At 46.4% G+C, this 26807-nt stretch overlaps 1 protein-coding gene across 1 annotated transcript in view; it reads left to right on the forward strand.

Annotated features, from left to right (window-relative positions):
- SCML4 (Scm polycomb group protein like 4) overlaps window positions 1–26807 on the forward strand; it is a 114855-nt gene that overhangs the window by 60082 nt on the left and 27966 nt on the right. Inside the window, exons 3-6 of the mRNA XM_032408131.1 lie at window positions 8274–8403; window positions 10612–10812; window positions 15170–15364; window positions 23276–23293. Of these exons, the coding sequence (XP_032264022.1) occupies window positions 8274–8403; window positions 10612–10812; window positions 15170–15364; window positions 23276–23293 (544 nt within the window). The remainder of the gene's footprint in view (window positions 1–8273; window positions 8404–10611; window positions 10813–15169; window positions 15365–23275; window positions 23294–26807) is intronic.

Raw genomic sequence — 26807 nt, forward strand, 5'->3', positions numbered from 1 at the left:
CAAATAAAGGTGGGGAGGGGAAGGAGGGGAGGATGAGCATGATTTTTAAAAAAATACGGCATATTAGGTTCCTAGGGCTGCTGTAACAAAGTACAAAGAACTGGGTGGCTTAGACAACAGAAATTTATTGTCTCACAGTTCTGGAAGCTGGAAATCCAAGATCAAGGTCTATGCCTTGGCTCGTCGATGGTGTCCTTCCGGTGTCTTCATATCGTCTTCCCTCTATACTCGTCTGTCTCTGTCCAGATTTCACCTTTTATAATGACACAGTCATATTGGATTAGGGCCCATCCTAATGACCTCATTTTAACTTGATTTTCAGCAAAGATCCGATTTCCAAATAAGGTCACATTCATGGGTCCTGTGGGTTAGGGCTTCAACATCATTTTGGGGGACACATTTCAACCCCTAATGTCCAGTAATATAATAATCTTTGTCTTTTAACTAGGCATTTAGTCCATTTATGTTTAAAGAAATTACTGATAAATTTAGGTTTAAATATATATCTTATTTTGTGTATTCTATTTGTCCCATTCATTCTATGCTCCTTTTACCCATCTCTCCTGCCTTCTTTTGGACTTTTTTTTTTTAGTATTTAATTTTTTTCTACTCATTGAAAGTTAAGCACTCTGTTTTTTATTGTATTACCATCTGGCTTGTAGCAGTATCTTTTCAGAGATCTGCACACTCCCCTACCCCAATATTAAGGCAGCTTTCCTTATTGTCAGGTGTGGGTGGGGAGCAGGTGGGACAAGTTTACAACTGGCTCATCCTTCCCTGAGGTCATAGCCCTTTGGACGAGCCCTGACCTCCATACCAATTCCCAAGGCCTAGATTTCACTTATATTTCAGCCTGATAATTTTTAAAAGATTTTATTTATTTATTTGAGAGAGGGATTTTATTTATCTGTTTGAGAGAGGGGGGAGGAGCCGAGCGAGAAGGACAAGCAGACACTGTCTGGGGATGGAACCTGATGTAGGGCTCGATCCCACGACCCTGAGATCATGACCTGAGCTGAAATCAAGAGTCAGACGCTTAACTGACTGAGCCACCCAGGTGTGCCTGGTCTGATAATTCTTTATATATTGTCAGCTCCTCTCTACTTTCATTAATCTTACATTTTATCCATTATTTGTGGCTGTTTTCAACTGATCCAAAGAACCTACTTTTCTATATTTCTAGAAATAGAATTCCAAAGAAATTTAGGCTGGCACATTTCTTCTAATCAACATTCAAAATGTGGCACTGACACTGGTTTTGTCTCAAATGCTTTAATGTTTTCAGAAGTAGTCTAATGCAGGGTATATACACATTACGGATTAGAAGAGAATTTAGAAACCAACAATCTACCCAATCCCATGGCTTTGGAAGGTGAAGCCCAGAAGCTCTGAGTGAGTTGCTCAGAGTCCCATGTGAGTTGGTGGCAGACCCAGGATTCAAACCCCAGTCCTGTCTCTGAGCCCCGTGTTCCAGCCACTGCCCTGCCGGGCATCAGTGATGTGTAGCTGATGACTGAAATCATACCAGTTCTCAGTGTCCATCTCCCGGGGGAGGAAATATGGCTTCTCTCCTTCTCGTCATGCCCTCCCCCGATTCTATCAGCAATAGTAATAAACATTTACTGAGTCCTCACTTTGCACTAGCCCTATGCTAAATGTTTACATTTAAATCTTGCCACATCCCTGTGAGGGGATATTATTATCCTCACACAGGTAAGGAAAGGCAGGCTCCAAAATCCTAAGTAATAAGAGCTCTTCATGCTGAGTGTCTGAGCTGGACTTTGAGCCCAGATCCAAACGCTAGTGTTCCAATGTATGTGCCCACTGCCATCCCGAACTTATTCTTAAATTTTGCTTTGTTGCTTCATCTCTGCTGATGTGCAGGCGGTCTCTACACATCATACTCCCTCAACCACATTCTCTGTCCTCAGATTATCAACCTCTTGCTATCAATGTATGAAACATTGTTTAGTTAGTACTTGTTTCTGCCACACTGGCATATTTCTAGAAAAATACTTCAATTTTTACGTCAGCTAACCCCTTCTCCATTAGTGGCCCCTGGCCACACATCTCAGTTTGCGAAGAGACCCTCCCCTTCCCCAACTCTTTCCAGTGGGTTCTCTAGCAAATGTCTCAGAGAAGGTCTCCCAGAAAGACAGCTGGAGCAAGAAACTCTCCAGGCCCTTATTTTGGATCTGTCAGTGGAAAAGAAAGATGAGCTGCTTCCACATTCTCCAGCCCCCTTTGGTGGAGAGGCCAGCTGGCAGAGGCCGACCCTCTACTCTTTTGCTTCACCCACCATGATACTCTACTCCAGCAAAGCACAGCCCCTTGGGCAGCTGCTGGCGACCACACCCTGGATGAGGAGTCACCACACCCTTTTGATGGAGGTTTTGAATTTCAGGTGAAGGTGCCAACTTTGCCAGCATCTGTGCAAGGCTGTTGGCTTTGAAGGCCAAGGATTAGCACCAGTATATGTCAGAGCATGGTGTCCCGGGCACCTAATCTCTCTCTAGTCTTATGCTTCCAAGAAAGAAGCTTTGTCTCCCTTCTTCCTTTCCATTTTACCCAGTTTATTCTGCCAGATCCTGGTTTTTTTTTAAGATTTTATTTATTTTTTGACAGAGAGAGACACAGCGAGAGAGAGAACACAAGCAGGGGGAGTGGGAGAGGGAGAAGCAGGCTTCCCGCCGAGCAAGGAGCCCAATGCAGGGCTCGATCCCAGGACCCTGGGATCACGACCTGAGCAGAAGGCAGATGCTTAACGACTGAGCCACCCAGGCGCCCCTGCCAGACCCTGTTTTTAATACTTTAAAAATAAACTATATTTTAGAATAGGTTTAGATTTACAGGAGAGTTGCAAAAGTAAAACAGAGAATTCTCACATATACCCCATACCTACTTTCTTCTATCGTTAACATTTTATATTACTAGGACACATCTGTCTCAATTAGTGAACCAATAATAACACATCATTATTTAATCATGTCCATATTTTATTCAGATTCATTAGTTTTTCCTTATTCTGTTCCAGGATCCAGCCAGAATATTAACATTTAGTCATCTCGTCTCCTTAGGCTCCTCTGAGGTGTGAAAGTTTCTCAGAGTTCCCTTGTTTTTGATGACATTGGCAGTTTTGAGGAGTATGGGTCAAGTGTTTGGTAAAATGTTTATAACGTGGGTTTGTCTGATGTTTTTCTAATGATTAGACTGGGGTTATGGGTTTTGGGGAAGAAGATTTCAGAGGTAAGGTGTCATTCCCGTCATGCCATGTCAAGGGTGCATACTATCAACGTGGCTTATCACTGTGGATGGTGACCTTGATCACCTGCCTGAAGTGGTGTTTGACGGGTTTCTCCACTGCAAAGTTACTTTCCCCACATTTCCATCCTGTCCTTTTGGAAGGAAGTCACTATGTGGAGCTCACACTTAAGGAGTGGGAAATTAAGCTCCACAATAAACTATTTGGAATATTTATGCATAAGAGTTTTGTCTGTTCTCCTCCATGTATTTATTTAGTCAATCATTCATTTATGTCAGTATGGAGTCATGGATATTTATTGTATACTTTGAATCATAATCTATTACTCATTATTTGTTGCTCATATTGCTCCAGATTTGGACATTGGAAGCTCTTTCAGTTGACTCCTGTGTTCCTATGACCTACCCTCATCATTGTGTGTGTGTGTGTGTGTGTGTGTTTAGTACTCTCTTACTTTCTGGGACAAGACGCCCCAGGCTCATCTTGTATATTTCCTGCCCTTGTCCTTGAATCAGCCATTTCTCCAAGGAGCCCTTGTTCCTTTTATTGAAGAATGGTATTAGAAACCCAGATAGGAGTGTTCTTTTTTTTTTTTTTTAAGATTTTATTTATTTGACAGAGAGAGAGAGAGACAGTGAGAGAGGGAACACAAGCAGGGGGAGTGGGAGAGGGAGAAGCAGGTTTCCTGCCGAGCAGGGAGCCCGATGCGGGGCTCGATCCCAGGAGCCTGGGACCATGACCTGAGCCGAAGGCAGATGCTTAATGACTGAGCCACCCAGGCGCCCCAAGATAGGAGTGTTCTGTTTTATTTTGTCCATTTAAAAATCAAAACACAACAAAAAAGCAATTTGAAAAACCCCAGCAATTTTGTTTTGTTTTATTTTGTCCATTTAAAAAACAAAATGCAACAACAAAAAAAAAAATAAAAAAAAAACAAAACCAGCAATGGCAAAGACAAATGTTCTGCCAGAGAATAGCATCCCTGTATGTTGGGGGATACCGGGAGCCCCTCAATTCCACATGTAGGAGAGGCCCTGACAGAGGGGCCCCACATCACACCATAGGACATTCCTAGCCACTGGGCTCATTTCTATTTTAGGAGCCCTCTAAAACATATGTGACTCCCTTTCCTAGGCCAGGTTTTTTTCCTTTATATTAGGCAATGAGATGAAAATTTCAGCATGCTAGGTCAAAGGTATGCCTCCTGATGATCTATTCTCTTACCAAGAAGAATTTTTAAAAAATCATATACCACCCACAGTTGCATGAGATTTCTTTGTTCAAAAGTCCCAGCGGTTGTTTTAGGGGTTGGATGAATGCCGAAGTTTTGCCCTGCAACCAGCTGACTTATTCTAATTCCTTCAATTGCTTTATCTGAGCAGAAATGATGGGCAGAGGTAACAGCCAACTATAATTGTATTAATTGTATTACTTCCTTGGAGGTGGGTTCAATGAACAGATCCTTTCCTAATAAATATTAAAATAGTGAGCAAGCATTAGATGTTAGGGTTATTACTACGCTTATATGAACAGGAAACAGTGACCGGCAATCTAAGTCTTAGCTGCCATCCCTATCCTCACCATCATCACTGCTGTCACATCACCATCCTTCTAGGGAAGGGTTGCGAGGATCTTTGTGTGATTAACTTAAAGACCACAGAGGGAAAAATGATGACTTGCCAAATCTTGCTTTTTCCCCACCAACATCATCATCTGTATGTTGGTTGGAGGGCTTTAAGCCTGTAATGGAGGACTTAGCCAAGGCCTTCTAGAGCCTGCTGCCCACAGTCCTTGGGGACTGCCACTACCAGCTTCTCCACTGCAAGCCATGCAGGGCAGCCTATCATTCCTAGAAGGACTGTCAGAGGGACCAGCGCAACCTGGGAGGACAGGCAGGGTAACTATAGCTCTTGTCACACTTGGTGGGTGAGGGAACCATGCCAAAGTCATGGTGACTGAGTCACAGCAGGTTTCTTGTCCCCTCCTTCCCACCACTGAGGTTTCTTTGAGATTATTTTTATAGTATTTAGCAGAGCATAGCTACATGGTGCGCCCTTTAATTTTTCAAATGCTAAACACAGAATAAGATGAAATCTCTGTTAACTGTAGCTTCTGACTAACATTTGGTCTCTTGCCAGAGCCCCAGAATCTGCACCCATACAGCCCTGTGCAACCCGGGTGCTCACTTGTGACTGATCTCATTTTAAATTCATTTCAGTGAATTTAAATTCATTTCCCCACATTGTCACTCAGCAGCCACACCCTACTCCCCACTTGTCCCGCCTCCTAGTTCATGAACACGCCCTCCTACATCCTCACACTCAGGCTTCCAGCATCACTGAGAAATTAGAAGCCATCAAAAGAGACCTTTTGTAAGTTCCCATCTCCACATCCATACCCCCCCCAAATCCATTATACTCTGCTTTGCAGTAAAATAGATGAAAGGTCCCTGTTTCTTTCTGCAGCCTTGACACAGCCCTCCCACCCCCCGCCTCCATTCACTAAATCTCACCCCCCTCACCTACTCAAAGTCCTGATGCCGCTCGGTCTCCAAGCACTCCCCCGGATCATCCTTCTTTCCCTCTCAGCTGGAGTATTTCCATCGGCATTCAAGCATGTCTCTCCCATCTCAAAAAAAAAACAAAAAACGAAAAACAAAACATATATATATATATACACTAAAAGATTTTTTTAATGTTTTAATTGTGGTAAAAGACACGTGGCATAAAATACCATCATACCCATTCTAAGTGTATGGCTCAGTACTAAGTATATTCACATTGTTGTGCATTAGATCTCCAGAACTTCACCTTGCAAAACAGAAACTCTGTCCCCAACTCCCCATTCCCTCCCTGGAAAACACTATTCTACTTTCTGTTTCAATGAACTTGACTCTTCTAGGTACCTTAAATTAGTGGAATCATGCAATATTTGTCTTTTTGTGACTGGCTTATTTTACTTAGCAAATATGTTCCAGGCTCCTCCATGTTGTAGCATGTGCCAGAATTCCCTTCCTCTTTAAGGCTGAGTAATATTCCTTCGTGTATATACCGCCTTACGTCTACCCACCCACCCGTCAGTGGACGTTGGTAGCCGCGGTCCTGTGGCCGACTGTGACTAGTGCTGCTATGGGCAGGGCTGTACAAACACCTCTTGGAGATTCTGCTTTCAATTCTTTTGGATGTAGACCCAGAAGTGGAATTGCTGGGTAATTCTATTTTAAATTTCTTAGGAACCACTATACTGCACCTTTTTACATTCCTGCCAACAGTGCACAAGGGTTCTGATTTCTCCACATCCTTGCCAATACTTATTATTTTTTATTTGTTTTTGATAGTAGCTATCCTAATGGGTGTGAAGTGATATCTCATTGTGGGGCAAAAATTACTTGATCTGACTTTTCTTCCTTGCTATGGCTAATTTTTGGCTCCCCTTTCAGACAACCTCCTTGAAAGACTTGACTTTAACTCCTGATCCCAATGCTTCCCTTCCCGTTATTTCTTGAGCTAATTCCAATCAGGTTCTCATCCCACCCTCTGTACTACCACCTCTCTTGCTGAGAAGTTGCTACATCTAAAGACCACTTCTAGTCTTCCTTGATCAGAGGTTTTGACATGGCTGACCACTCTCTCCTTCATGAAACACTTTCTCTGTTTGGCTCCCAAAAGACCACACTCTCCCAGTTTTCTTTCTACCCCACTGGATGTCCTTCCTGGTTTCTTTTGCTGGTTCCTCCTCATCTCTCCAACTCCTCATGTTGGAGTCTTGCAGGGCTCAGTGCTTGATTTTTCTCTTCTCCATCTGTACTCCTTCTGTTATTCTCTGATGAACTCACCCATTATCATGGCCTTAAATATCAACTCTATATTGATGATTCAATATAGCGGGGTGGGGTCTGCATATATGGGTGGGGTCTGCATATATATTAACAACAGAATGCACACCCTTGCTACTCAAAGTGTGGTTCATGGACTAGCAGCATCAGCACTGCCTAGAAGCTTGTTAGAAATGCAGAATCTCAGGCCCCACCCCAGAATTCCTGAATCAGAATCTATATTTTAATAGGGCCCCCAGGTGACTGATTGCACCTTAAATTTGAAAAGCAGCGGAGCAGTGGCCTCAACCTTAACTACGTATTAGAATCATCTGAGTACCTTTTAAAACTCCTGATGCCTTGGTCCCACTCCCAAAGAATGATTTAATCGGTCTGGAGTAGAGAACAGACACAGGTCAGTGGTGAAGAAATGAAGTGACTGAACTATTCATGATTTTTTGGTGGAGAACAAGGATTAGACAATTTTCTGTCAAACCTTGGTATGGAGAGTGACTTGTTGGCGTTGACACAATCAACCACCCAGTCATCCCCATCTTATTCCATGACAGCAGATTGCAGCTCCTCATCTGTGATTTCAAATGAGTCCTTCAAGGCAGCTGCTTCTCACCACCAGAGAATACACTCATGTCCACACTCGGGCTACCCTTGACAGTTTCTGCTGTAGGAAATAAACACCGAGCAGTATGGCAGCCCCTTGGAGGAACGGTTTCTGCTTTCTTTTCTAGCAGGATCCAGTGATCTTTGTGAGCTGAAAGCTCAGCAGAGATTAAGGAAGGCTTCGGAATTGGTCCCTGGGTAGCTGTCAGAAAAGCCCTGTCCATAGGATTCTAGGGATTCGAAGCCTGGGAACTGTCCCCTACCGTGCATTCTGCACTCAGAAGGCTCATAGGCTTCAACTGTTCATACCTCTTGTATTCCCACACTCCCTGCCTGACACCAGTCATTTCCTGGGTGGCTCCACTGTAAGGGTGGGGTGCAGAGCTGATCTCTGAATTTGACCCCAAACATGAATCTTGATCATGAGCTTGAATCTGAAGCTCAGCCCCTTAGCTGAATAATAGAAAGGTGTGGAAACTTGATAGAGGAGAAATGGTTAACTGATATCCAGGAAAAATTGGGGGCAAGTGTAGAGAGCATTTCCAGATTTTCCTTGACCAAATGGGCTCTGTCTTGCAGCTCAAGTCTCGGGTTCTTATGACTCCTTTAGCCCTCTCACCTCCGCGAAGCACACCGGAGCCCGACCTCAGCTCCATCCCTCAGGATGCAGCCACCATACCCAGCTTGGCGGTCCCACAGGCTCTGACAGGTAGGTCAGCTGAATGACCTCTAAGGCTGTGATGGCCAGCCTGCCATCTAGCAGTTACTCTGTGAACTGGAGAGCTGCCACTGAGATAGCTCTAATGAAGGATTTAGTTGTTGGCTAGACAGCAGGGAGGACGACCAAATTCTCTGAGAACATTAGCTTAAGTGTCTCACAGATAGGATTACTTGAAACTTGGTTTTCAGGGCATCTCGGGTTCACCTGGTTGCCTTGGGGTGGGACTAGAAAAGGTGGTTTGGTGGCCCAGTGTTTTCTTTTCAGAGCCATGTTTACTTTGCACCAGGAGTGAGCCTGCTTACCTTGAAGAGCTTCCATCCCTGTGTTTGTGCTTCCAGATCTCCTAAGGACCCTAACCTCCCTTAATCCCACCTGCTGTCTCCAATCCAATCAGAGTAGAATTCAGTCCAGTCTTTCTTACGGGGTGTCCACCAACGAACATTTCTATCATCAGAGTACCAGCAGTAGGATGGCATTGCTCTCTCTCTCTCTCTCTCTCTCTCTCACACACACACACACACACACACACACACTGTCCCCCTCTCCACAAGCCACCCCTACTCCCATCCCACTTGAATCCCTTCACTTTCCCTCCCATTGCTCTTAGGTAAAAACCAAACTTGTTTATGTGGCCAACAGAGCCCTGCAGTTCATTGCTCTCCTCTCAGTCCCTAGAGCCCCCCATAGCATTTCAACATATTGCCTTCCCTTTATCTGGAATGATCTCCTCTCTGGTCACCCTTCTCGTCCCTTGCATCTCAGTTCAGGCATACTTTGCTCCAGAAGGCCTTCCCTGACTTCCCTGCCAGGGTCCTCAGGATCGGCCCTCCTAGCACCTCCCCAGTGTGACTTGAAGTGACAGTCCCACCTGGCTTCCTCTAGTGCTCTGAGTAGCTCCGCCTTCCCAGTGGGGCCCCAAGCTCTGTGAAGCCAGGGACCGCGCGAATCTGTAGGGCCTACCTAGCACAGTGCCCGGCATGAAGGTCTCTTATTGATTAGATTTCCTTAATCATCTGGGATGAGTACAAGAGAAGGCAGCCTGGTGGAGTGGAAAGAGCACAGACTTTGACAGCAGAAAGACTTGAGTCCAAATCCCTGTTGCACCTCTAATTACACTTTAGACTTTAGCGCAGCCATCCAACCGTTAAGCCTCATTTCTTCATTAGTTTCTTCATTAGCGAAGGAAGTAATCATATCCCACTCCCAGGCTTGTCTTGAGATTCAAACAAGAGAAAATATAGGAGGTGCCTGGAATAGAGTAGGGGCTCAATAAAAACTAATTTTCATCACCTTTGTTGTTATTGTTTAATCCTTCCCATATCCTACTGGTCTCTTCTTCAAGTCCCTTTTGAACGCTCCTTTGCCCTAGTGACCCCCAAGGTAAGATCCTCATAACCTGGGATGGGGGGGATAGATGAAGAGTCATTGCCATAGGGAAGAAAATGTGACACGTACCATTAATACGTATTTTTATCTCATCCTTTAAAATTTCCTATTTCTTGGTTATGTTTTAAAATGCATGCAATATATTAAAACAGTCAATAATGTATATATTTATGTATATAAATAAATAAACACATTTTGGGACATGTGCTCAAATATACCAATGGGGTGTGTGACTTTAAAAGTGTGAGGACCATTGGTTAGGCTCACCTAAATGGGCAGCTGAGTACTTAATATCTCTGAGATTATAAATAACACTCTCTTTAGAAATTCATTGAGTAGGTAGTGTTTGGTGTAATCAGCATCATCTTAATTTTTTTATTCACTGAAAGTTAACAAAAAAAAATTGGCAAACATTATGTGTAGCTTAACAGCTCCTTTGGAGGAGGAGGGAAGATTTTGTACGTGTACATGCCCAGTATGGAAATACATTTATACACATGGTCCACACGGACCTCCATAATTGTCTGCAATTCCGATTTGACTACATCTGAGGGGACCCACCTGTCTATCTGTTTCCAACCAAGGATTCTCTTGGGAGCGAGCCCTGGAAGTTGGGAGTGATGGGCTCTTTTGCCTCTTGTACTTCTCAAGTTGGGAGGAATCAGTCCCACCTTTGTTTGTTTCAGCTTTCTCAAGGTGAGGGCCAAGGGGGCATGGCTGAGCCTCCCCCCCGCCACACACACACACAGGAACAGCCCCCTGGTCTGATGTGACCGATGCTGAGGGCTTTGTGGGTCTTTGTTTCCACAGTCTGCCTGTACGTCAACAAGCAAGCCAACACGGGGCCGTACCTGGAGAGGAGGAAGCTGCAGCAGCTCCCCGAGCGCTTTGGGCCTGAGAGGCCATCGGCGGTCTTGCAGCAAGCCGTACAAGCGTGCATCGACTGTGCCCACCAGCAGAAGCTGGTCTTCTCCCTGGTCAAACAGGGCTATGGTGGCGAGGTGGTGTCAGGTAAGGCCCTGGGGCAGGTGGTATGAGGAGGGCCTGCGTGTCTCTCTGAAGAAGAAAGAAGCCATAATCAGGCTTGGGGGGACTGTGGCTGTAGCCAGAGTCTGTCTTCCATCTGCTGATCTCCAGGGGCCTTAAATGAGCCTGTGTGCTGGAGGCCTTTCTCTGGGCTTGAGGAGAAAAGGCTTCCAGACCTGGACAAGAAGACAGAACATCTGAATCCTCTTTCACTACCCCCCACTTCCAGCTCATCAGTAAATCCTATTGCTCTAGCTTTAAAATATATCCAGAATCCAGCCACATTTCACCACTCACAGCAACCACTCTGGTTCTTTAAAAGTCGAAGTCAGATCATGCCCCTCCTCTGCCCTACACCCTCAGTGGTTCTCATGTCACTCCAAGAGAAAGCCCATGTCCTTAGGAGGACCCAGAGGCCCTAAGTGACCTGGCTCCAGCTATCTCTTTGATCTCCTGGTCACTCCTCTTGAGTCCCCACTCTGCTGCAGCTATGGTGACCTCCTTGCTGTTCCCTCTGAACCACACCCTGCCTCAGGGTCTTTGTACCTGCTCTTCTGTCTGGAATGCTCTTACCCCAGCTATCCAAGTGTGACTTGCTCCTCGACTTTCTTCAGGTTTCTACTCAAATGGCGCCTTATCCAAGAGCCTTATTCTGACCACTCTGTCTAAAATATCATCCCTTGTCACTATCTATTCTCCCGTACTCTGCCTCATTCTTTCTTCATGGCACCATGAGCAGTGGGGAAGCTCATGGTCCCAAGGACCTCTCAAGGGCTGGGTTGTTGTCTTTTTTAAAAGATGCTTCAGGGTCAGTCCCTTCTCCCGTTGTCACCGTCCTCCAGTTTCAGCCCCGCCCCAGCAGCTTCCAGTGGGAGTGGCAGCGTCACCCCAAGTGAGAGGCAGAGTTGGGAGCTCTGCCCCCTTCAAATGTTTGCCTGCAGAGGTTCTTTCCACCCTCCCCGAGGCTCTCTACACAATTGTTGTCACCACCTGCCCTTAAGCCCTGGAGCACCAGGTCTTTGCAAGATGTCTTAATTCCAAGGGGACAGACTGGTGTCTTCTTTGGCCCAGTATCAAGGGCATGGCCTCCATATTACCAGGGAATAGGGGGAAGATTCCCCAGCAGTGGGGGTGGTGCACATGAATGACCCTGCCTGCTGTCTAAGAGAGGGGACAGGAGGGGGGCCTCTAATGTCGCTGGGCATTTTATTTAACCCTCAATCCCCAGGGCTTGGGGTGGGGAGGTTGTCCAACACAGCTTCCCCAGCTGTGATTGGTTCTGCCCACCTTCTGGAGCTCCCTCTGAGCAGGAAGCTGGGTCTGACTTGCTGGTAACTGATTAAAATAGAACTTGGCAAGGTCCAGGTGCATGCGTCTGACCCAGGGTGACTTTTAAGAAACTTTAGCAGAAGCAGAGACGGGAGGAAGAAGTACTGCACCAAGAGAGGCCAGGAGGAGAGTCTTGTTGTCAGCTTTCTGAGAGCCCGCTGGCCATTCTTCACCCGATTTTTGTCTGAGAGCCAGGTTCTCAAACCTGGGCTGCCCTCTGAGGTTGAAGGCCTTGTCCTTTTCCTTGCTGAGTAGCAGGGCTCAAGACACTGACACGGTGCTAAGAGAAAGCTCTTCCTGTACTGTGTGCCCACGTTCTTGAGCAAATCCCATCTGAGTTTTTTGTGTTCTCCCTCCCTAAGCTGGGAGAGCCAACCCCATTTTCCCTGCTCTCTTGCTCAGCGTTTCAGTGGCCTCGGGCCTTGGCACTGGGAGCAGGTTTTGCAGTGCCTGGCACCAACACAAGCCTGGGCAGAGCCCTGCTGCCAACTTTCCCTGGGCTGAGAGATTCCCAGAGCTGAGCCCTTGGTCTTAGTGTCCTGGAGAATGCAGTAGCACTGGGGGACTCCTCGTGCTGCCTCCTTGAGGTCGCAAAGTGGCAAGGTGGTCTTTCACATTACTGATGGTGATAGGGAAGCTCAGCGAGGCTGTGATAGCACGAAGCTAGCACCAAGCTCAGGGAGGGACTCGAGGAGAAATAGTTAGACTCGCCCACTCTGTACTTAGAACCTAATCCTTAGGGCACTGCTTTCTCAACGTTCCCATGGCACAGCACAGAAGATGGTGACGTTGGTGCTGGCACAGTGGGCTAAAGGAACCAGACTGTCATGGGTGGGCCCAGGGCCACCCCAAAGGCTAAAGGAGCAGTAATGCAGTACCCCATGACCCTCATGCTCTGCCTGAGCCACACTATCCCAGAGGGGTAGACCTTATGGTGTCACGGATGCCACGTCTGCTTCTAGGAGGTGGCCCTTCCAGGCACCTCTGGGAGTGTATGCACACTGATCTGTGGGGCAGACCCGATGACCCAGACTCTGCTGCTATGGGTGCGGTTTCCATCACACTAGGTCTTCTAAAATATCGGAGGCCAACAGCAATGCTCACACTAAGAGGGAATTTCCAGAGTGTCTGAGTGGCTATGATAATCCCCTTAGTGAGCACGTGGGCAGCTCTTTGCCGGCTCTCCCGAACAGAGTCACCCGCAGTATTAACGTGACAGGTAAGTGCCACTTAGAAGCCACGTGAGCCAGAAAAACCGCTCTATGCCCTCTTCTCAATTTCCTCCTCTGTAACATGGGGTAATAACCTCTTGTCTACTGTCCTAACCAGATAGTTAGGCGGCCTGAATGAGGTGATGGATATGAATGCTCTTGTCAAACTATAAAGAGCTATATACACACAAAAAAAATGGATTCTTTTGATTTCTAATTAAAATGTTTTGTTTTGTTTTAGTTCTAAAATCAAACCAACTCTGGTATTGCCCCTGCCATGTGCCTGCTTTTGGGAGATAAAACATGAAAAACAGGGCTGCCCTCTAGGTGTTGACAATGAGTAGCTGAGGCCTAGCTGGGAGCAAAATATCCTTTTAGGGTCTGCTCCTGTGTTCCTCACAGTGGAGCTGGTATGCAAGCTTCATGGGGTGAGAGAGGCTGTGAGGACAATTACAGAAAGGAACATGCTGGAAGAAACATGTTTCTTCTAAGTTCTGGTAACGCTGTAGACATCAGATTTCATCTAGAATCACTACGGAGAGATTATTGTTCTTTTTAAAGCTTCCTCCCCAGGAGAGTAGAAAGAACCCTGAGTTCTGTGATGCTGGATTAGAGCTAGAGACCTCAGCATGAACTCAGGTTTATTTGGATATCTCTATCTAGATCTAGACCTACCTATCAATCTATTGATTGACCTAGCTCTATCCATCTCTCTCTCTCTCTCTCTATATATATATGTATAGATACAGACAGAAGGATAGAGACATAATCTTAATAGGATTGTATACATGCATATCTTTCTTAGCTCTCCCACTGAAGAGATCCAGAGCTACTGACCCAGTAGCCATGAACATATCCAGTGCCCAAATCCTCGTTTCTAAATATCATTCTTTAGTAACAAGGAACCGGGGCTGTTGGAGAAAAAGCTGATTTTAGGGCAGGGCAGGGAAAATATAAGATGAATCTGAAACATATTGAAGCTTCAGTAACCAAAAAGTTGCTAAAAAAAAAAAATGGAGGCATGTCATAGGGACACAGGACACTGAAAGTCCCAGAGACAAAAGATGGAACAATTTGAGCAACAAAATAAATAACATAGTATTAGATAACCCACAGTACAAAATAAATATATTGTGTCTATACTGATATTAATAAATGAATGAATGAATGAAGGAAGGAAGGAGAACAGACAATTCTTTCTTATAGAAGAATTCCAAATGATACAGAGACTCTCCCCTCCTCAGGAGGTAGAGCTTAATCCCTCCACCGCCCTTGAGTGTGGGCACGACCTTTTGACTTATTTCCAAGGAATGGAATATGGAGAGTACAGTGGAGAAATGCAGCAAACCCCATGTGGCCAGGTGATGAAGGCTGACATCCCAGTGTTGTCATGCGGACATCACGTACCCCTGATCTGATGTGATGAGAGGGGCACTTCACTTCTTCCCCCAAAACCTTAACCCCAGTCAGATCATGAGAAAAACATCAGACAAACCCAAACTGAGGGACATTTTACAAAATACCTGACCGGTACTCTTCAAAACTGTCAAGGTTATGCGAAACAAGGGAAGACCGGGAACCAGTCCCAAGCCAGAGGAGACTAAGGAGACCTGGCAACTAAACCCGGGGTGGGCTCCTGATGAGATCCTGGAACACAAACAGGGCATTGAGCGGAGAAACAGGTGAAATCCGAATAAAGCTTAGTTAAAAACAAAGCACAGCTGGACAAACGAAAACCTCCTTCTACGGACCTGTGGCTTTGTTGTGCCCCACTCTGAGTTGCTGGCTCTGTGGCTTTCCAGTCTCGGCGTCCTTTGACGGGAAACAGCACCTGCGGAGCCTGCCTGTGGTGAACAGCGTCGGCTACGTCCTTCGCTTCCTCGCCAAGCTGTGCCGAAGCCTCCTGTGTGATGACCTCTTCAGCCACCAGCCCTTCCCTAGGGGCTCCGGTGGCTCTGAGGAAGCCCAGGACAAGAAGGAAGGCAGGATGGAGTCAGGTAGGCTCTGTCCGTCTGTCTTCCCTGTGCCTGAGGTGGTCCCAGGTGTTCCTGCCCTCCTGGGAGCTCCTGAGGGTTCTCCTGCTGGAGGCTCCCAGGCTGCCTCTCTGCCAGCCCTCACCCCAGCAGAGGTCAGGAACGGCCAGGACTGAGGGTACCTAGACAGTTTCCACCCAGGCTGCAGTGGTAAGAGATTGCTCCAGCTACTGAGAGCTGATGTTAGAGTTTTAGGCTTATGTTACTGGAATTTAGACAATGAGGCCACACCACATATAATGAATTACTTTCTTCACTCTCCTCTAATTTAGACTCTTGGGCACTTATCTATCATTGTTGAGTCATTGAAAGACTATGACACTAAGAAACTAAGACATCCTAAAGAAACTAGGGCTAAGAAATGGATTATGTTCATCTATGCCTGGGGGCCTCAGATACCCACCCATGTCAATAAACAGAGTGTCTGTTGCTACAGGGATTTGACCAGGCCATGAATCAAATATGTTTTTCAATAAGAGTTAGTGTTTCTCTCTCATCACAGGATGAAAAGTGATCCCAGGGCTGAGTGCCTTTTGTTGCAGAGTAGTTCAGCATAGGAAAGCTGGTGGGAAGGTCAGTAAGGGCATATAGGGCCACATGTTGTGTGCTCAAGGGCTAGGTACCTCCACTTAGCAGCCCTGAGTTATGGAAATCCATAAAAAGCTAACATGACTCTAGGCTCTGGATTCCAGGTCCCCAAGAATGACCAGAAATGTTGCCTTTTTTCTTTCTCTGGAAGCAGTATTGTTGATATATAAAGAACACATAGCCAGTGAAACTGGAATCAAGTCATTATGTCATTCTACAAACATTTGCTGAACACTCTTCTATTCCAAGCACCATGTGACATCTTGTGTTGTGATAAGACAGATACATGAGCTTGGGAAAATTTTTGAGGTATTGAGTGACCACTACAGATAATGAAAAATGAATACATTTGCAGGTATGTGATCACAGATAGGCTTAGAGTCTTCAACAAAAAGATGTTTATAATAAGAGTGGCTATATTTTAAACTTAAGAGGACAGCAGGGAAGGATAAATCTAGATTCTTAGCATAAATTTTTTTTTAGATACTGTCAAGAACCCTGTTTATAATTTTACATTAATCTCCCTGAGACCTGGGAATCAGGAAGAAATTTGGCCTTCACAATGAAAGCTATCTAATTAAATATGGTCTATGTGAGCAGATACTATATACATTTGTGGTTTTTGTTTTTGTTTTGTTTCGTTTGTTTGTTTTTGATGTCTCTATATGTGCAAGCTTGGGAAAATCTTTTCTTATCTCTGGACCTCCATTTCCTAAATGAGGTGTTGGGGTTGCTTATGCACAGTGCTCCTTCTGGTTCTGACAGTATGAATAAGCCTTAGCTGACTCAGGAACATATCCTAAAGCTAACGAATCTTCTAGTGAATCTTGCAACGAGAATAGCAGAATGGTCTGATTTCACTTTGCAATCCACTGAATCACCGTTACATTGAACAAGCAATGACCCATAGGATATAATCATAAAGCCACATAATTCATGTCTCCCATTCTTCTTTAAATATATCCTGTGGGACCACTTCATTCCTATCCATGGATGAAATTTTGGACAAATCTTGTGACTTTTCTTGTTCCTTTGAGGTAACAAAACATTCTCTAGTCAATAATTAATATATCTGGGTCGGTGTAATAATCAAACTTTAAATTTCAATCAAAGATGTAACTTCTCCCCATTCCCAGTTCAGACCTGCTTCAGGCCAGTTGGTTTCTCTCCACCTCACACCTAACCTTGTGTTTTTGCCCCCCTCCCATATTTAGCTAATAATGATTTCGAATCCTTCATGACCAGAGTAAGAGGACAGGAGAGGCAAGAGGTAGGAGAGTTTTTACCTGACTAATCCTGCTGTGAGTTGGCATCATTCTCCCAAGTTCTGGTGGGTGTTTAAAGCTGATTCTTCATCCTAAGGGCTCTTGCATGGGCACTTTGGTGACCCTGCCATCTCTCACCTGCACTTTCCCTGACATGGACAAATATAATTCTTCTCTGGCTGGTTACCTGGTCACTTCCTTCCACAGCCCCAAATCTGCAGGTAGATCTCTAGCTTCTTTCTGCAGAGGCCCCCTTGTGCCACCAGACAGTCCCACAGAAAGAATCTAAGATGATCTTACTTTTTTTTAGAGAGTGGGGAGGGAGGAGGAGAGGGGCAGAGGGAGAGGGAGAGAGAGAATCCCAAGCAGGCTTTTCACGGGGCTTAATCTTACAACCCTGAAATCATGACCTGAGCTGAAATCAAGAGTCAGATGCTTAACCAACTGAGCTACCCAAGTGCCCCAAAGATCTTACTTTAGCTCTCTCTTCTGATGGCCCACATCTGGTCCCTGACAAACACTACACATCCTTTGCCCAAACAAATTCTGGGCATGCAGCTGAACCTTGCAGTCACCTCTCTTTTGTTCTGCCATCAGAGTAGTCAGACTTTTAGATTTCCCATGGGAATCAAACAGTAATCCACTGTGTCTCTCAAGCTCTGGGGACAGATATCAAGCTAGTGACATGGCCACATTGAAGCCTTTCGTAATACACTAGACAATTCTCTCCATAATTCATCTTCTAGTCAACCTGTTTCTCAACCTCTACATTCCTTTTGCAGGCTGGATGTAGGTGGTCACCTATAGGTATAAAACTGGCTTTCCACCGTCTTTTTTTTTTTTTTTTTTTTTTTTTGCAAGATGTGCATACTTTACTCTACCTTGGGGTGTCTGTTGTCTTGCAGCCTCAGCGAAAACTGAAACTAAAATTGTTTCATTTTAACATCCTGTCCCAGGAACCCCCCTTCAGCTTTCCTTAAGTGATTACTGAGGAAACTCTTGCCTTGGTTTCCACCGTATTCTCTCCCAAGCTCACCATGCTGGAGGAATTTCCAGAGTTTTCCCTGGAGCAATGTCGCTGCCTCACTTCTTCCCTTGACTAGGACAGTTATTTCTAGCCAAAAGATGCTTTCCTTCCTAGCTGGCCTGGCTTTGAAAGCAATGACTCGAATTGTCTTCATGAGCCCTTCCCTAGCCCATGGCTGATTTGAAAAAATGAATTGCTCCCAGTCAACCAACCTTGTGGACATTGTTTCTCATGCCCCAGGTGTTGCAGAACTGAGTTCAGTGCATCTCACGTGTCTGGGAGCCTCAGGGAAAGTAGAAGCAGCAGCTATGTCACTGTAGGCTCTAAGTGGCCCCCTTGCCACATGTCTTTTCCACCCATCTGCCATGGAGCCTAAAATGACACCAGTAGAGAGTTTGCCTTTAGATTAAGACATCGCCTCTTTAGGATTGCCTTGTCAAATTTCCCTTAAAAGGTCACACATCAAATTATTATCACTTCAGATGAAGACTTAGTTTATCCTGCCCCCTATTGTGGCAAGGAGGGCACATATAAAAGGGAAAGGATGGAGGCCTTGGTTGATTTTAGGCTCCAGATCCCTCCATAGGACCACATCATTCCTAAACACGACTGCACAGTCTTGAGCTCATTTGAACCAGGTGGTTCTCTGCCCAAGTGCTGTTCAGTTAGAGCTGTAACCGATCAGGCTTGGTGCCACACGGTTGCAGGGTTTGTCAATATTCATTAGAGCATTTCCAGAAGACAGTTAATCAGACGATAAGAAAAGGAAAAACCATGACACATAAGGAACTATCAAAGAAACAAGGTTTGTGGCCAAAAAATGGATGATTTGGACATCATTTTCTGAAAATGGACATCATTTTCTGATCCAGTGGGTCATACAGATTTGTTCTCGGTGGTTCTGGTGGTAGATTTAATTAAACCTAAGGTCTTGCCACTCAAACTCTGGTCAGGAGCATCCTCATCACCTGAGAAAGGCAAAAGCTCAGAGGCCCTCCCACACTCTTTAACAAGAGATCCCAGGTGTTTTGAAGACACATTATAGTTTGAGAAGCATGGATTTAAGGACTACTGTCCCAGGTAGAGAACTTGGCAGCTGAAGAACCAGGTGGAACTCTTACAAGATAGCTCCCTTAGGAGTCAGGTGGGGTTGTATTCGTAAGGAACTTTGAAAAGTCAAAGCTACAGAAGTAGAAGGGACTGCTTGAATGGTAGTGACCTCCTCGTTCCTGGTGACAAATGTAGATGCCCACTTGTTAGGGCCATGAGGGGGACGTCGGCAACCCAGAAGAGAAGTAGGAGCAAGATGTCACAGCTGGAGGTGGTAGCGGCTAGCTTTGGGCAGCAGGTGTCCCAGGAGCCCCAGTGAGGGGCCCCCCAGAGGTGAAAGTGAGGCTACCAAGACAGAGCAGGTCACATTGGAACAGAGAGAGGACATCTTCCACATCCCTTCCTCAGAGCTTTCAGATAGAAACTTTCTTCTGTGATGTTTCTCCTATGTCTGGGGAAAACCAGACTACCTACTCGGCTGCCTGAATCCCGTCTGGAAGGGAAAGTTCTTGGCTTGAAATCAGGAACTTCGGTCATTCCCCTTTAGTTCTGTTACCTGACAGCCACACGTGGTGTGTGTTTTAGGAAGTAGAACAGCTCTCCGGTGCTTTAGGAGAATGGAGGCAGAAACGTGGATTTGATAACATTTGCGCTTCTGTCAGAAACCATGGGATGATCACAGGGAAATTTTACCTTACCTTTGAATATTGAAAAGCCCTCAATTATAAATAAACATTCGCCAGTGTTCTCCAAACTTAAATGTGCTCAGGAACCACCTGGCATCTTGTTAAAGTGCAGATTCTAGCCTCAGTGGGGCTGGCGTGGGGCCCGAGAGTCTGCGTATCTAACAGGTGCACAGGCGGATTGGTGCTGCTGCTGGTCGGCGACCACACTTTGATAAAGCGTGGGCTCGCACAGTCCTCACCTGGGGAAATGTATCATTTATTCAGGTTTTCAGTAAAATAAGTCTATTTGCACTAGGACAATGTGCCGTCCCCCCCCCCCGCCCCCGTACAAGTGTTGCCACCGAAGATGATCCGATGCCCATGGAGAGCAGAGGGGTGGAGGGATCAGGCAAGGTGGCAGGTGTGCAAATCCAGGTGAGAAAGAGGAGGTTTGCTGCACTGGTGAGAAGGGTGAAAGAAAGCCAAGAACGACGACAGGCAAAGTCCCCAGTGTGGCCTGGCCACCTTCCATAGCAGGGTCCCTGCCATCTTTTAGGCTTCCCCGAATCCCAAGACGTCCATCTGTTCTCCCAGACCCATGTTTACACATCCTCAGTGGCACTTAATTTTGCACTATAGTGCAAGAATCTGGACCAGATCTCATCTCCCTGCTGGATAGATTTGGGGAGCAGAGCCTGAGATGTAACGAATCTGTAGCAAATATTTATGGCTTGAATTCTATGCAACACAACAGAACAAATTGTCTGCTCACCAAGAGTAGGGGAGATCTCTGGAAACCACAAATGTGATAGCTGAACTCTTCTGCAAGATCTAATTTAGTGATTGGTTTCCTGCCCTTTGAAGTTTTAACACGATGGGAACAAACTGTTTACTTTTTCTCCAGTAGCTTTTTCGATACACAGATGGTAGGGGTGGGAGATGAGGAAGGACTTTTGTTTTTGAAGCTTGATGTTTTCCTCCTTGGCTGGTGGTCTTTGAGCCAGGCACCAGGAACCCAGTGGCGGAACAGACATTCACAGTTTCTGCCTGGATTTTGCTAAATGCTAAGTGCTCCATTATGGTTAAGCCTATGTACCCGCCTTTAGAGATCAAGTCGGCTTCCTTGTTGAACTGCAAATTTATCTAATATGATAGCTCTATGGAGAATGACTGTACAGGGAATATCTATCTTTCTGAAAGATTGTTTATTTCCTTTTCTTTTTTTTAAGATTTTATTTATTTGGCAGAGAGAGAGACAGCGAGAGAGGGAACACAAGCAGGGGGAGTGGGAGAGGGAGAAGCAGGCTTCCCACCGAGCAGAGAGTCTGATGTGGGGCTCGATCCCAGGACCCTGGGATCATGACTGAGCCACCCAGGCACCCCAGATTGTTTGTTTCTAAAAGGAAAGAGAGTTTATCAAGTGCCATGAGTTATTTGACATAGAAACATCCATTTAGTCAGCAAACATTTAGTGAGCTTTCCCATTTGGGATGCACTGAAGCCCGCAAGTTCAAGGCTACTTGTTCAGAGCCACAGAGAAAGGCCACAGTGGGGAGGAGACTGAACCCAGGTCTTCTCTTCCCTGACCCTTTGCTTCCCTCCCAAGCCAGTTGCCGGTAGGATCCTATTGCCCCTATTACCCCACACTTGCTCGGGAGGGTGTACATCCTGTGCCCCCCCCCCCCCCCCCCGCCGCCGGCTCAGAAGCCCGACTGTACTCAGTGGATGCTCACAAATGGCTTGTGGTACACCTGTGTCATTTCGTCTCACAAAGACGTAAAAGAACAAAACAAACCCCAACCACCATTTAGCAAAATCCAGGCAGAAACTGTACTCCAATTATATCAATTCTCTTTTCTCCTTCAGGGTTTCCTATCTTGGCCCCAAGGAGTGTGTCATCCTTGTCCCTGGGCTCTGCGTACATCCCTGCAGGGTTACATCCACAGGACAGGCAGAGCCCATCACTCCAGACATCAAGAGAGCTCTCTCATTTTTACAAAACCCACACACAGTGGCCTGCTCCACCAGACAGTAGGCATAGTTTGACCTGGTATCTTATTTTAAAGATTTATTCATTTATTTGGAGGGCCGGGGCAGAGGGAGAGGGAGAGGGAGAGAATCTCAAGCAGGCTCTTCACTGAGCCTGGAGCCCGATGCGGGGCTCGATCTCATGACCCTGAAATCATGACCTGAGCCAAAATCAAGAGTCAGACACTTAACCAACTGAGCCACCCGGGCACCCCTCAACGTAGTATTTTAAATAATATGTGGAATGATGGAGGCAAAAACCAAACCAAAACAAACAAAAAAACCCCACAACAGTGAAGGAAGGTGCGTTACACCAGATTCCCTTGTAGCTGCTTTTCTCCCAGTTCAGGTCAATGATTGGAGTATCTCAGAGCTATGTTCACCCTGTCACAGCCAGAGGCCATGTGAACAAAATGCGCTGTTCTGTTAGGCTCGAAAGAGAGTCATTTGGGAGGAGAACAAAGTATCAATACCAAGCTCAGGTGTTAAGAATCCTCTGAGAGGGGCGCCTGGGTGGCTCAGTTGTTAAGCGTCTGCCTTCGGCTCAGGTCATGATCCCAGGGTCCTGGGATCAAGCCCCACACTGGGCTCCCTGCTCAGCTGGAAGCCTGCTTCTCCCTCTCCCACTCCCCCTGCTTGTGTTCCCTCTCTCGCTGTGTCTCTCTCTCTATCAAATATCAAATAAATGAATAAAATATATATATATAAAAAAGAATCCTCTGAGAAAGTTTTGATGGAAAAGTTCAAAGAGGAGTGTCTATCAGGTCTGCGGCAAATACAAAGGCCTTCCTGTATTTTCAGACAGCTAGGTCCACGGGAAGCCCAGCTAGTGTTCCTATAGCATAAGATGGGGAGTGTTTGCCAGGGTAGGACTCCTAATCTTAGTTCTGCCCCTGGGCATCAATATTTCATTCAGGAAAATTTATTTATTGTGTTTCCAATTATATCATTCGTTAAAATATAGTATCTGTACATATTTTAAAACACCGAGCTAGGTAGGGCGCCTGGCTGGCTCAGTCAGTAAAGTGTGCAACTCTTGATCTCAGAGTTGTAAGTCTGAGCCCCACGTGGGGTGTTGAGATTACTTAAAAAAATAAAATCTTAAAAAATTGAACTAAAGGGGAAAAATATAACCTCATGAAAAAGGCCTGAGTTTTGTGGAGTTTAAAATCGATTTTTTCAATGTTCAGTAATTTGCTGAACCTCTTTGCAGTGCAAGGCTCATGTTTCTGTTCTCTTTTGACTCCTGTAGATACTGAGGAAGCACAAGGTAAGTATTCAATAATTCTTGTTAAATGCATGAATGTTCCAGTTAAGTCGTTATATAACACTCTGAGATAAACTTCATGAACTGTCTCCTATTACCGGGTAGTGTCTGGGTCTCATACATAAGCAGTAAACCATTTGCTGAAAAAAATCCCATAAACTTTCTGGCAGAGAATTGAACAGGTATTCTATGGCAGATACATCCTAGCTGTGACTGAATTAATCATTGTAATTTCCAAACTGACATGCGGAGTCAAGAGAAATGAAGCAAATGCCCTTTCCCCATCTGTATCAGTTATCTATTGCTGTGTGACAAATTACCCCAAAACTTAGTGGCTTAAAATAACGTTTATTATCTCAGTTTCTGTGAATCAGGAGTTCAGGTGCAGCTTAACTGGGTCCCCTGGCTCTAGGTCTCACACCAGGCTCTCAAAGCTCAACTAGGAAAGGATCCACTTCCTAGCTTATTCATGTGGTTGTTGGTTTCCCATGAGCTGTTGGTTTCTTGCCGTACAGGCCTCTCCGCAGAGCATCTCACAACATGGCAGCTTGCTTTCCTAGCATTAGGAATACTGGAAAGTATCATGAGCCACCCTGAAAGTCAGGATGTCCATTTAGAACCAAAACTTACAAGGTGTCCTCTATTCTGGTCACTCCAACATTTTCCTGATTGAGGACCACTTTTAATTTCCCTGAAGTTCTAGAAAGACCAAAAAGGGTGGGGCTGTTGAGGAAACAAAGCATGACTGCAGAAGGAGCCCCCCACCTTCGCCCTCCCCCACCTGTTAGGAGTTGCCATAAGAACTTGGAGTAGAGGCATGGCAAAGCTGAAAGACCATATGGAAAGTGTTCTGGAACCAGCTCTCCTCTTGAGACCGGAAGGGCATTCATTATCCCAAATGGCTGACTTTGGGCAAAATTTCCACAGAAGGAAATCAACCCGTAGACTTAGAACAAAGTCTTAGGCAAACCAGAAACATTTGAGAGGACTGCCGAAGTTCAGGTGTCAGGCATTAAAATTATGGCTGGTTTCTGTGCATCTCATTAGGGGAGAAAATATATAAATGTACTTAAATGGACCAGAGGGGAGTCATAAGGTTGATTCTGAGGGCTGAGTGATCTGAACTTGGAGACAAGCTTAAAGGGAAAAATCTATACTGGCCAGAGACCAAGTTAATGGAAAATTTAATTGAAGCGAATGAAATGCTAAGCCTCCTAGGTGGTGTGGCCTGGTGCCCTTTGAACCGGGAAGGCTGGGACCGGAGGCCACAGAGGGCCCTGAGGGAAAACGTGATGAGCTTATCTGAGCAAGACCCAGGGCGGGACTGAGCCTGAGCAAAGAAAGTCTGCAAACCTCCACTAGAGCCTCAGGGAGAGGCAGCCTGGAGGGCAGAGAGGAAATCTGCTGATTTCTGCCACTGCGAAGTCCTTAGAGGGTCTCTGCCTCCCGCCGCGGCACTGAGCACGTGCTGGGCACCCGGGTGCCGGAGAGGAGCAGGGGTGTGGGCGGGAGGCCGCCACCCAAGGTAGGAAACAATGGCCCCTCAGCAGGGGAAGGGCAGCCCTCCTGGGGACCTGCTATTGTTTCCCGGGGTCTCCTCCCTCCTGCCCCCTTCTGCGCTCTGCTTCCCCGCTTAGAGCTTGTAGCTCTTTCTCTGCAGCCGGAGCTTCCTGGCTGCACCCCTCCGGGGGTGGCACCTGGTTCGCCGTCGCTCTTGGAGCGGCAGAGTAGGGGGCCCACGGGGCTACTTCCTTTCGGAATCTGGGTTTCAGGGCTGGGATCTGTGCAGCTGCCATCTCGTCAAGCCGCCGAGCCAAGCTGTTCTCACATGGAGCCCTCTGGCCACTGACCCAGTGGTTTGCCTTTCTTGCCGGCCTGGGCAGGGCTGTGTGACCCGCTGGCCTGGGCAGGCCGGCGGGCAATGGGTCCAGAGCAAGGCAGTGGCTCCCAACCCAGGGGGAGGTGGCCGCGCGCAGTATAGAAAGGGCTCACTGTGTGCTGCAGCTGCTCCTTCAGCTGAGAAGTCACGGCTGGTGTGGGGAAATAAGGTGGGGAGTGGAGGGGGGGTGTAGGGGGGTGTGGGTGGGGGTGTGCGCGTGCGTGAAAGAGAGGGGTGGAAAGAACTGTCCATTCTGAAAAAGAATCGTTTCTAAGACTCTGGAATTTGGGGCTCATTACTGCACGAATAGGTATTATTTGAGACTAATTTTGCAGATGGCCGTATTGTTGCTTTTCAGGGCTTCATTTGGTTAAAGAACCCACATAAAGTGCCGGCTTCACTTTTTTTGATAAAATAAACAGGCAGGTTCACTTAACTCTGAGCAGTTCGGTCTTGGGTCCTAAAGGACAAGGGGTCAACCGCAGCCTGAACTGAAATTCCATCAGGAGTGTCTGCACTTTAATACACGTGAGCCCCCCTTTTCCTCGCTGTGCTGCTCTTGCTGCTTTGGGACTTTCTCTCTCTGGCTCTTGGCTTTCTTCTTCCTGTCCCTCTGTCTCTCCCTGCTTCTCTTCGGACCTTCTCTACATTCCAGGTGCTCTTGCCGGACCCTCCAGAGCTGCAGTGGCAACGGGGTTTCATCGGGCGGGCGATCTGGAAGGCTCTGCAGAGGTGAGGGAGGAGGGAAGCGCCCACACATGCCTGACCCTCGAGTTTGTTTCCCAGACAGGGAGGTGTAGACACAGTTCAAATTCAGAAGCAAATGGCTATCCCTTGAGGCTCGAGTGGGTTTGAACTCTTCGAGTGTTCTTTGGCTTCACTAATGGGCAGGCTTTCCGTACAGCGGCTGGGGGAAAATGTAGCTCACAGATCAGCAATGGTGAAAAAGGAACACCAGGCTCTCCTGAAAGTTCCCAAGACATTAAACCCTGAAAAGTTCCCAAGACATGAAACCCTGAAAATGCGGCAGACGTCTTGGATGGCACCATGGGTGTGTTTGCCTTTCTGTTTAAGCCTGCTCCTGTGATAGTCCAAGAGCAGATTATTCCTTTTCCTGGAGGGAAGATGTAATGATTTTCCAAGCAGCATCCTTTGTCCCTTGGATACAGGCAGGGAGGTTATAGAAGAAAGTGCAGGAGACCCCTCTCCCTTACCCCACTTTGCGGAGCTGATGTTCTCCACAGAGATTAAATGGCCTTACATGGAGGCTGGGTTGGATCCTCTTGTTTAATGAGAGGTGTCAGGGTGACAAGCTCATTTCAGATGAGAAGCAGTTTTCTAAGAAATCAGGGAGAAAAGGTCCGCCCCGTGGTTGGCCGTGAGTCTGCACGCAGGGGCTGGATCTGCGCGGGGCACTCGTGCCTGGCAATCCCAGGACTGCTGGCCCCATCTGGTGTTCACTCACCAGCCAGCCACAAAACCGCTGAAAAGTGCAATTCCCTCCTCAGGTACGGATCTGGTCCTTCTTTTTACAGACTTTAAATGGTGGTTTTAGGTAACCAATAATCCATGGTCACACAGTGAAATTCTTAGTTCCTAAGAGTTCTGCATACCCACAATTTCTCTCCCTGTATGTTG

This window comes from Phoca vitulina, unplaced genomic scaffold (genome assembly GCF_004348235.1).
Source record: "Phoca vitulina isolate PV1807 unplaced genomic scaffold, GSC_HSeal_1.0 scaffold9, whole genome shotgun sequence".
In the NCBI taxonomy this organism is placed as follows: Eukaryota; Metazoa; Chordata; class Mammalia; order Carnivora; family Phocidae; genus Phoca; species Phoca vitulina.